Source organism: Pipistrellus kuhlii, unplaced genomic scaffold, assembly GCF_014108245.1.
Source record: "Pipistrellus kuhlii isolate mPipKuh1 unplaced genomic scaffold, mPipKuh1.p scaffold_m20_p_47, whole genome shotgun sequence".
Classification (NCBI taxonomy): Eukaryota; Metazoa; Chordata; class Mammalia; order Chiroptera; family Vespertilionidae; genus Pipistrellus; species Pipistrellus kuhlii.
The window spans coordinates 741,110-751,690 of record NW_023425548.1 but is presented as its reverse complement, the minus strand read 5'-3'; the positions used below and the strand labels follow the sequence as shown (position 1 = coordinate 751,690).

At 51.3% G+C, this 10,581-nt stretch overlaps 1 protein-coding gene across 1 annotated transcript; it reads left to right on the top strand.

The window, feature by feature from the left end:
• Positions 1–4,457: 4,457 nt before the first annotated feature.
• CCT8L2 (chaperonin containing TCP1 subunit 8 like 2) lies at positions 4,458–10,190 on the top strand. The gene is made up of 2 exons (XM_036412643.2): positions 4,458–6,117; positions 9,815–10,190. Exons 1-2 carry the CDS (start codon positions 4,498–4,500, stop codon positions 9,848–9,850), a joined length of 1,656 nt encoding a protein of 551 aa, XP_036268536.1. The 5' UTR covers positions 4,458–4,497; the 3' UTR covers positions 9,851–10,190.
• Positions 10,191–10,581: the final 391 nt, after the last annotated feature.

The window sequence follows — 10,581 nt, the reverse complement described above, 5'->3', positions numbered from 1 at the left end:
CTGGCTTCTGGGGCTGCCCACAGTCCTCGGCGTTCTTGGCTCGCAGGTGCACCATCCCAATCTCTGCCTCCATCGTCACATGCCACCTTGTGTGTGTGTCTGTGTCCTCACTGGGTTTGCTGTGTGAGTTTTCTGTTCTTGTAAGGATACCAGTCATATTGGATCCAGGATCCACCCTACTCCAGGATAACCTCGTCTTAATTAATTATATCTGCAACAATTTTGTTTATAAGTAAGATCACATATTCAGGTTCTGGTAAGGATATAACTACAAAACACCCTACATTGATGCCTACCCATCTTAGATCAAAGTGTTAGACAATTGTATGAAATGGTTAACTGCATCCCAACTCTTCTTGGCGCATGCACACACACACAAAAATGTGTTTACATTTATTTTACATCCAATCAATATGAAGGTTAAATAAAATCAAAGTGAATTTAACAATGGCTGGGTCCACATAGTAAAAAGTAAAATCAAGATTGAGCTGAAACTGGTTTGGCTCAGTGGATAGAGTGCTGGCCTGCGGACTGAAGAGTCTCGGGTTCAAGTCTGGTCAAGGGCGTGTTCCTTGGTTGCAGGTGTACAAGAAGCAGCTGATCAATGTTTCTAACTCTCTATCCCTCTCTCTTCCTCTCTGTAAAAACTCAATAAAATATATATTTTTTTATTTTATTTTTTAATATATTTTATTGAGTTTTTACAGAGAGGAAGGAAGATAGCTAGAAACATCGATGAGAGAGAAACATAGACCAGCTGCCTCCTGCACACCCCCCACCGGGGATGTGCCTGCAACCAAAGTACATGCCCTTGACCGGAGTCGAACCCGGGACCTCTCAGTCCACAGACCGACGCTCTACCGCTGAGCCAAACTGGTTTCGGCCAAATATATATATATTTTTTTTAATTGAGTAGTTCCTTGGCTAGTTTGATCTGTGTAAAGATCAGTCGAAAACTTGAGCATAGAATGTGTAGTTTGAGACCTGTTTTATGACACTGGCCCTCCTTAAGGGTCAGAGATAACAACCAAATGGTCACTCCCCTGTGCTGTGTACTCAAACAGGTGAGGACTTCACAGCAGAAAACCATACTCTTGTCCATGGAAATGGAACTCACAGTCCATCGGCCACCCTCCGGGTGGAAATCTAAATTCCTGGGCATGGCTCCCCGGAGCCCCTGCCGCCCTCCGGTACCTCCTTCTAGCCCCTCCCTTCCTCCTCACCATGAGCTGCAGCCGCAGGACTGCTTTTGGTGGACAACACCCTTTGCCAGCTTGTCCCAATCCCCTCTTCTTCCTTCCTTCCTTCCTTCCTTCCTTCCTTCCTTCCTTCCTTCCTTCCTTCCTTCTTTCTTTCTTTCTTTCTTTCTTTCTTTCTTTCTTTTTTTTTTTTCTTTCCTTCAGCTCACACGTTAGGCTTCACTTCCATTCCAGACCACCGTTCTTCCAATGGGGAAGGTTGGGTCCCCTCCCCTCCCCGCCAGGTTTCTGTAACACCTGAGCTTTACCTCATCCAGGCTCTCGGCCTGTAATGAGTTGTGATTAGCTGTCTGTCTTATTCACTTTTATACATATTACTCAGCAGCCGCTCAATAAATAACTGTGGAATAAGTGAAATAAATGGGAAAACATGCTTAAGGAAAAGATCTAAGACAATCTTTTACAGGAGTGTCTACTTTTTAAGAAGAAACTGTATCTTTATAAACAATGTGTATGTGCATACCTTGCTACATTCTATGTTGGTTGTTGCAATGTACATTTCTATAAAGAAACTGGAAGTCGCCAAAACCGGTTTGGCTCAGAGGTAGAGCGTCGGTCTGCTGACTGAAAGGTCCCGGGTTTGATTCCGGTCAGGGACATGTACCTTGGCTGCGGGCACATCCCCAATAGGGGATGTGCACTGGTCGATGTTTCTCATCGACGTTTCTGGCTCTCTCTCTATCTCTCCCCCTTCCTCTCTGTAAAAAATCAAAAAAAGAAAAAAGAAACTGGAAGTCATCTCTGCCGCCCATCCTCAGCACTTCTTAGGTGACACTCTTCCCGTGTACCTGGCTTTCAGACACCTGGGTGGAGAGGATCATGCTGGTTTCTCACAGTCTCCAAAATCAATGTGTTGTCAGAGTTGTCCATGGCAGTGATGACACCAACGAGCCCTCGGAGTGCCCTCCTGGGAGCAGAGGCTGTTTCTGAGCTGCGGCTGCAGAGAGAGTTGTCCCTGGTCCTCAGACAGTGAGACACCTACTTAGAAACATTTCTCTAAGCCAAGGTAATGTGGAGGGGAATGACTACAGAGCAGCATATACAGTATGCATCATACAACCCACTCCTGTGAAACTGTGTCAGTCCACAGCTGTCTGTGTGTGTCTATGTGTAATCACATTCGTCAAAATATAAACAAGGACTATCTCTGGGCTGAGATTCCAAATGACATTCTTTTTCTTTCTCCTTTTTAAAATTTTTGTCAATTGCAGTTGGCATTCAATATTATCTTGTGTTTGTTTCAGGTGTACAGCATTGTGGTGAGACACAATTCACAAAGCGGCCCCGATAAGCCTAGGACCTACCCAGCACCATCCATAGTTATCATAGCATTACTGGTTATGTTCCCCCCACTGCACTTCACATCCCCCTCTATACTTTTCTTTTTAACTTTTATAATGAATAACTATAATATTTATAAAAGCAAGTTAAGGGAAAAGTTTTTTTTCTCCAAAATTATCTCCTCTGTAGCCTTAATTATATTTCACTTTCACTGTGATTTTTTTCCCCTTTTCTTTCTCACTACCATCTTGTCTGTGGAAATATTAAAACAATGTCTGCCATACTATCATGACTCTGATTGTTATTATCCCTTTCAGAGTTCTATTTCCCACTCCCCAGGAACATCTGCTGTTAAACAAAGTAAAAAAGTTTTTCCAAATGAAAATGAATGGTATTGCTCTGTCCTTCCCCTAATCCCTTTTTGTTGCTGTTAATCCTCACCTGAGGATATTTTTTCCATTGCTTTTTAGAGAGTGGGTGGGGAGTTGGTGATGAGAAAGAGAAACATCAATATGCCATCGATTGGTTGTCTCCCACATGTGCCCCCACTGAGCCTGGGTTGGAACCTGCAACCCAGATGCGTGCTCATTACCCAGAACCCAACCTGCGACCCTTCGGTACGAGGACCAATCGCTCTAACCAGTGAGCACCATCTTTCCCCTAATCATAATAGCTGTTCCAGTATTCAGCCCCGGCCAGGTGGCCCAGGTGGATGGAACATCGTCCCCATATGCCAAGGTTTCGGGCTTGATCCTCAGTCAGGGCACATGTAAGAACCCTCTCCCTATCTGAAATCAGTAAAAGTATATATTTTTAAAAAGAGTCAACCAAAGAATGCATAAATAAGTGGAACAATAGGTCAATGTTTCTCTCTAAATTTTCTTCCCTTCTCTCTCTAGATTAAACAAATAAAGACATTTTCATGTCCACCAGCTGGTGCTCTGCCTAACACCTATGGGAAGTGGTGTGGGAAGTTGTGTTCCTTTGGTAGAAATCTCTCTCCCGAGATAGGCTCTATATTCCTGTCATCTCTGTGCTCCTCATTACACTGTTCATTGTGGGTGCTCGGCAAATATTTGTTAAACCGAAAGAGAAGCGATCATTACTCCAACAGCCTCTGCATGAGGCAAGGAAGGAGTGGGGAGCGAGGATGCAGGAAGGAACGTGCCTTCTGAGGGTGGAGGGCTGTGGGAGGTTTTCTACCTTCCTCACCCTGGACGGCTGGGCCCTGTCTCTCTCTGAGTCCATGTCTATTTGTCTATGGGCTGCCGGCTTCTTCCCTCCTGGCCTGGTCCTGTCTTTGTCAGATCAGTGACTCCGCTGTCACTGGGAGGAGCTGTCACACTCTGTGTGGCCTCACACACCTGCAACCTGAAAGATAAACAGACCAACAGACGTCTGAAGGACCAGAGGAACAGCACAGACGGATAAGGTGGCGGAGGAGGCAAAGGCAGGCAGGTTACAGCCTGGCTGATATCAGATGGTACTGCACACGCTTACAGCGCGGAGCGTGTGTGTGTGTGTGTGTGTGTGTGTGTGTGTGTGTGTATTTCCATATGACTCCTTCCTTTTGTCTCCAAAGTTTAAATGAAACTGGGGCCTGGCGCATAGACCTGTCCCTCATCACCGGGCCACCGGGCCTGCCTTCTGCCTGGCCCCAGCCCCTACGGACTGCAACCATCCTCTGTGACCTCATTCCCCGCTCAGGGTTCCACGGGCCTCTCTGTGAGGTCATCAGGATAAGATCCCTTTCAGCTCCCACCCTCCGAGACCTCAGGAGCCAGTCCCTGACAGATCTGTTTTCAGGCCCGCGCTCAGCAGGTCGCCCTGCACCGGCCGGGAGGGCGGATGTCTCCTGACACCGGCTGACTCCCCGAGCAGCTTCAGAGGCCGGCGCGGGGCGCCCCGCTGCTGTGTGTGGAGCGCCCCAGCCCCCGGGGGGCCCCTCTCCCCGGCCATGGACGGCGGCGGTGCGGCCTCGGTGCCCGAGCTGCCCCAGCGCCTGTGGCCCGGCCCGGGCGACAGCGAGCAGCCCTTCCTCCGGAGCCTGGCGGCGGCGCACGCCCTGGCCAAGATCATCCGGCCGTGCTACGGCCCGCTCGGCCTGCAGAAGCTCCTGGTGACAGCCAAGGGCGAGACGGTGCTCACGGGCTACGCCACGGCCATCCTGGGCGCCCTGGAGCTGGAGCACCCCGCCGCCCGGCTCCTGCGGGACGCGGCGCTCAGCCACGCGGAGCACAGCGGCGACGGCTCGGCCTTCGCGGTGCTGCTGGCCGAGGCGCTGCTGGCGCAGGCCGAGCGGCTGCTGCTGGCCGGCCTGCCGCGCGCCCAGCTGCGCGAGGCCTTCGCCGCCGCCAAGGCCGAGGCGCTGGCGCTGCTGCCCGCGCTGGCCGTGCGCGCGCTGGGGCCGCTGGAGGACCCGTTCTGGGCGCTGCACTCGGTCATGAACACGCACACGCTGTCGGACGCCGAGGGCCTGGCGCGGCTGGTGGCGCAGGCGTGCTGGGAGGCCCGGGAGCTGGACGGCACCTTCCGCCCCGAGCGCCTGGGCGTGTGCGCGCTGCGGGGCGGGCCGCTGGACCGCTCGTGCCTGCTGCCCGGGCTGGCCGTGCCCGGCAGGCCCTGCGGCCAGGTCACCGCCGTGGTGGGCGGCGCGCGGGTGGCGCTCTTCGCCTGCCCCTTCGGCCTCGTCGGCTCCAACGCGCCCGGCACGGCCACCATCTCCTGCCCCGCGGAGCTCGTCCGCTTCCGGAAGGGGACCGACTACGTGACGGAGAAGCAGGTGCTGCAGCTGGCCATGGGGGCCGTGAACGTGGCGGTGGTGTGCGGGCCGGTGGCGGAGAGGACGCTGGCGCAGGCGGACCAGTGCGGCATCCTGGTGGTCCAGGTGAAGGCGCTGCGCGAGCTGCAGGGCCTGAGCGAGGCGCTGGGCACGCCCGTGATGCCCTACCTGCTGCCGCCGCTGCCGCTGGGGCGGTGCGAGCGCGTGTTCCCGCAGGCGCTGGGCGAGGGCGAGGGCGCGGCGGTCGTGTTCCAGTGGGACGGCCCCGACACGCCCGCGCTCACGCTGGTGCTGCGGGCGGCCACCACGGAGGGGCTGCGCGGCGCCGAGCAGGCCGTCTACCACGGCATCGACGTGTACGCGCAGCTGTGCCAGGACCCGCGGCTGCTGCCCGGCGCCGGCGCCACCGAGATGGCGCTGGCGAAGGCGCTGGCGGACAGAGGCGCGGCGCTGGAGGGGCCCGGCGGGCCCGCGCTCCTGGCCTTCGCCCAGGCCCTGCGCTCGCTCCCCGCCACCCTGGCCGAGAACGCGGGCCTCGCCGTCTCCGCGGTGATGGCAGCCCTGACCACCGCGCACCAGCGCGGCCACTTCCTGCTAGGAGTGGGGGCCCGGGGCCTCATGGACGTGGCCGAGGAGGAGGTGTGGGACTGCCTGGCGGCCAAGGCCCACGCGCTCCGCGCCGTGGTGGACATCGTGCTGCAGCTGGCCTCGGTGGACGAGATCGTGCTGGCCAAGCCCGGTGTCCCGCTCCCGCGGGACCCGGGGCCCAACCCCAGGAAGGTCCAGGAGCGCCCGCCGTCTGCGGGGGGACAGCCAGGAGCAGCATCCTCAGAAAGAGGGGGCGGCAGGGGGCAGCTAAAGAGGGCACAGTCACCCCGAAAATGATTGTTGGCCGTATTTCCCCCATGTGTGGGACAGAGTCCATCTCTTTAGGTAAAAAGTAATATAAAAGTCCTTTTCATTGATTTATTTCCTTTCAGATTCTTGGCTTTTTTTTATTTCCTGTTTCTGTCCATCAGATCCTATTCCTTTCCTCCAATAAGAGTGGGATTCAAAGATTTCTCCATTAAGTTGGGGGGCGGGGGGAATGAAAAAACTTAACCTGCAGGTTTCTCTTCCCCACTCAGTGCTCCTGCGTGATGTCCTAATGGATGTGAAGTTCTCTCTAGATGTCACTTTAGTGACCTGAGAACATCAGTCCCAGCTCACAGGACTGGCAGCCCACCCAGTGTTTAGAAAAATGAAGGAATATTACTCAAGGCGAGAAGGAGGAGGAGGAGGAGGAGGAGGCAGAGGAGGAGTGTGGAGGAAAATCAGCTGACAGGCAGAAATATAACTTTTTTTAAAGCATCCTTTTGTATGTATATATGCATGGTCCATGGACACAGACAATAGGGTGGTTGCAGCCTGAGGGGGGGGGGGGCGGGGGGAGATTACAAGAGGTCCATGGGAGAAAAGAGAGGATATCTGTAATACTTTCAACAAAAAAGGATTTGTTCAAAGCATCTTTGGCATGGATAACAAAAGAACAGAACGCACAGGTGAGGCCTGCCCTGAGGTTGCTGTGCAGGGCGGGAGCTCGGAGCACCAGGACGTCTGGGCTGGGCTGGGCTGGCATTATGACTGGACACCCCTGGGCATTAAAGAGAGGGTTTGGGCAGAGCTGGGAGCAGAGCAGAACATGCTCCCCAAACCTTTTCCACTTTGCCATCCATCCTACGGTTACTCTGCCTCTGGGGAGAGAGCAGAATCTAGGGACAGAATCCAGGAGATGGAAAGCTATAGCCTCTTTGAATCTTAAAACAGAAGAGCTTTAAGCATTTGGAGACTCAAGAAACAAAGACCTTATAATAGGTATATTAGCTGCAACCGAGCAAAACACATTTGCAACGATTTGGTTGAAATTCACAAGAAGTGAAGTCCTGAAAAGCTGTTGGTGAACAAATGATGGCAAATGAGAATGTAGAGAACTATAATCATTATTATTAATTTAAGGCATATGATGTGGCTTTCCTTGTTTTGCCTTCATCATATTTTAGTGATATAACTAAGCACTTTCATATTTCTCTCCTGCCCATAAGTTCTGTATTCTCACAGTCTCAATTCCATAATAGTGATAATGACAGAAATAACGTTCTAAATAAGTACAAAAGAACACTGAATATATTTTATTTAATCATCAAAACCCAATTAGTGTTTTTAAAATATATTTTATTAATTTTTTACAGAGAGAAAGAGAGAGGGATAGAGAGTTAGAAATATCGATGAGAGAGAAACATCAATCAGCTGCCTCCTGCACACCCCCCCACTGAGGATGTGCCCGCAACTAGGGTACATGCCCTTGTCTGGAATCGAACCCGGGACCTTTCAGTCCGCAGGCCAACGCTCTATCCACTGAGCCAAACCGGTTTCAGCCCAATTAGTGTTTTTAAAATTAGACAAATAGCCATGTTTGTTTCGTAAAATAATAATTGGTCCTGCTCACAGAGAACATTTCAGTTATAGATCCAAGACATACGGGGATCTGACAATGTGACATAGTGTGTTTTAAATATTCTAAGTTTGATACACAGGGAAGTTTTGAAAATTTATTTGGGGACAAATCATATTGCAACATTTCACTGCCATCTCCTTTCCCAGATAGACACACACACACACACACAATGTTGTATATAAAAATGCAAGTTAAGTCTACCGGCAGCGTTGGCGGCAGTATGTCTCACAGGAAGTTCTCCGCACCCAGGCAGCAACCGGCACCGCGGGAAGGTGAAGAGCTTCCCCAAGGATGACTCCTCCAAGCCAGTCCACCTCACAGCCTTCCTGGGATACAAGGCCGGCATGACCCACATCGTGCGGGAGATGGACAGGCCAGGATCCAAGGTGAACAAGAAGGAAGTTGTGGAGTCCGTGACCATTGTGGAGACACCGCCCATGGTGCTGGTGGGCATCGAGGGCTACGTGGAGACCCCCCGGGGCCTCCGCACCTTCAAAACCATCTTTGCCGAGCACATCAGTGATGAGTGCAAAAGGCGCTTTTATAAGAACTGGCATAAGTCCAAGAAGAAGGCCTTCACCAAGTACTCCAAGAAGTGGCACGACGACGATGGCAAGAAGCAGCTGGAGAAGGACTTCAACAGCATGAAGAGGTACTGCCAGGTCATCCGCGTCATCGCCCACACCCAGATGCGCCAGAAGAAGGCCCACCTCATGGAGATCCAGGTGAACGGAGGCACGGTGGCCGAGAAGCTGGACTGGGCCCGGGAGAGGCTGGAGCAGCAGGTCCCTGTGAACCAGGTGTTTGGACAGGATGAGATGATTGATGTCATCGAAGTGACCAAGGGCAAAGGCTACAAAGGGGTCACCAGCCGCTGGCACACCAAGAAGCGGCCACGCAAGACCCACAGAGGGCTGCGGAAGGTGCCTGTATCGGGGCGTGGCATCCTCCCGGGTGGCCTTCTCTGTGCCCGGGCTGGGCAGAAAGGCTACCATCACCGCACTGAGACCAACAAGAAGATCTACAAGACTGGCCAGGGCTACCTCAGCAAGGATGGCAAGCTAATCAAGAACAACGCCTCCACCGACTACGACCTGTCTGACAGAGCGTCGACCCTCTGGGTGGCTTTGTCCACTACGGTGAAGTGACCAACGTCTTCGTCATGCTGAAAGGCTGTGTGGGGGGAACCAAGAAGCGAGTGCTCACCCTCCGCAAGTCCCTGCTGGTGCAGACCAAACGGCGGGCCCTGGAGAAGACTGACCTTAAGTTTATGGACACCACCTCCAAGTTCGGCCACGGCCGCTTCCAGACCGGGGAGGAGAAGAAAGCGTTCATGGGACCACTCAAGAAAGACCGGATCGCAAAGGAAGAAGGAGCCTAATGTCAGGAGCAGATTGTGCCGCTGGTGGGCTCTCAATAAAAATTATTTCCAGTGGAAAAAATAAAAAAATAAAAATGCAAGTTAAAATGATCAAGATCAGTCTTACAAGGGACAGAGAAAGGTGTGGCAGGCACAAATTTAGCTAGCTCATGCTGAGAGCTGCAGAGGGAAAAACACCTGCCCACACTTGAAATTTGAAGACACAGGGAACTCAGGCATCTTATAGGATCATCTCCCTTTCTCTCTTTATAAAAATCAAAAATCTTTTTAAAATATTATTTCAGAGAGAATGGGCAAGGGGGAGAGAGACAGAAACATCAGTGATTAGAGAGAATCATGCATTGGCTACCTCCTGCATGCTCCCCACTGGGGATCAAACCTGCAACCTGTACAGGGAATCGAACCTTGACCTGGTGGTTCATAGTCGTCACCTAACCACTGAGCAACACCGGCTGGGCTCAATTACAAACCTAAAAAATAATAAATTCCGCTATATGCACTCAGTTACCTGTGAAGATCGCTGCCCCAGGGGTGTTGTCCCTGTGGCACTAAAATGTGGAAAGCTGCAGAGACACAGAGATCCTAGAATCCGTGATTCCAGAGGCAGCTGAGCCTGCTCTTCTCCCAAGACACCCACCCCCATCACACGCTAAGACCCCCCTTCCTCACGCACGGGAAGTGGGGCATGCTGACGGATTTCCGAGAGGCTCTGCTCACCTCCCACTGGCTTCTTATATTGAGAACTTTTAAGATCTACTCTCTTAGCAAACTTCAAATATAAATACTGCACTGTAAACTATCATCACCATGGTGTACATTGTATCTCAGGACTTTCTTATCTCTGCAAGTTTGGTCATTTGTACTTTTTGAGCACTTTTCACCCACTATCTCCACCCCAGCCACCCCATCTCCACCTCTAGTACCACTAATCTGTTATCTGTATGGGTTAGTGTTTCTTCATTTTTCTAGATTCTACATATAAGCAGATCATATGGATTTGTCTTTCTCTGACTTATTTCACTCAGCATAATGCTCTCAAGGTTAATTCATATTGTTGCAAATGACAGAATTCCCTTCTTTTTATGACTGAATAATATTCCATTGTATATATGTACCATATCTTTTCTTTTTTTCAAAAATGTGTTTATTGATTTCAGAGAAGAATGGAGAGGGAGAGAGAAACATCAATGATGTCATTGATTGGCTGCTTCCTGCACTTGGTCATGTGCCCTGACTGAGAATTGAATCTTAACCTCCTGGTTTGTAGTTTGACACCCAACCACTGAGCAACACTAGCCTGGCTCTTTTATTTTATTTTATTTTATTTTATTTTATTTTATTTATTTTAGAGAAAGGGAGAGAGAAACATGGATTTGTTGTTCCA

Excerpts from the sequence above, each read along its gene's own strand:
- CCT8L2 (XM_036412643.2), top strand. The coding sequence starts at position 4,498 with ATGGACGGCGGCGGTGCGGCCTCGGTGCCCGAGCTGCCCCAGCGCCTG. Across the intron at positions 6,118-9,814 it reads GGAAGGTCCAGGAGCGCCCG|TCTTCTCCCAAGACACCCAC; the intron begins CCGTCTGCGGGG and ends AGCTGAGCCTGC.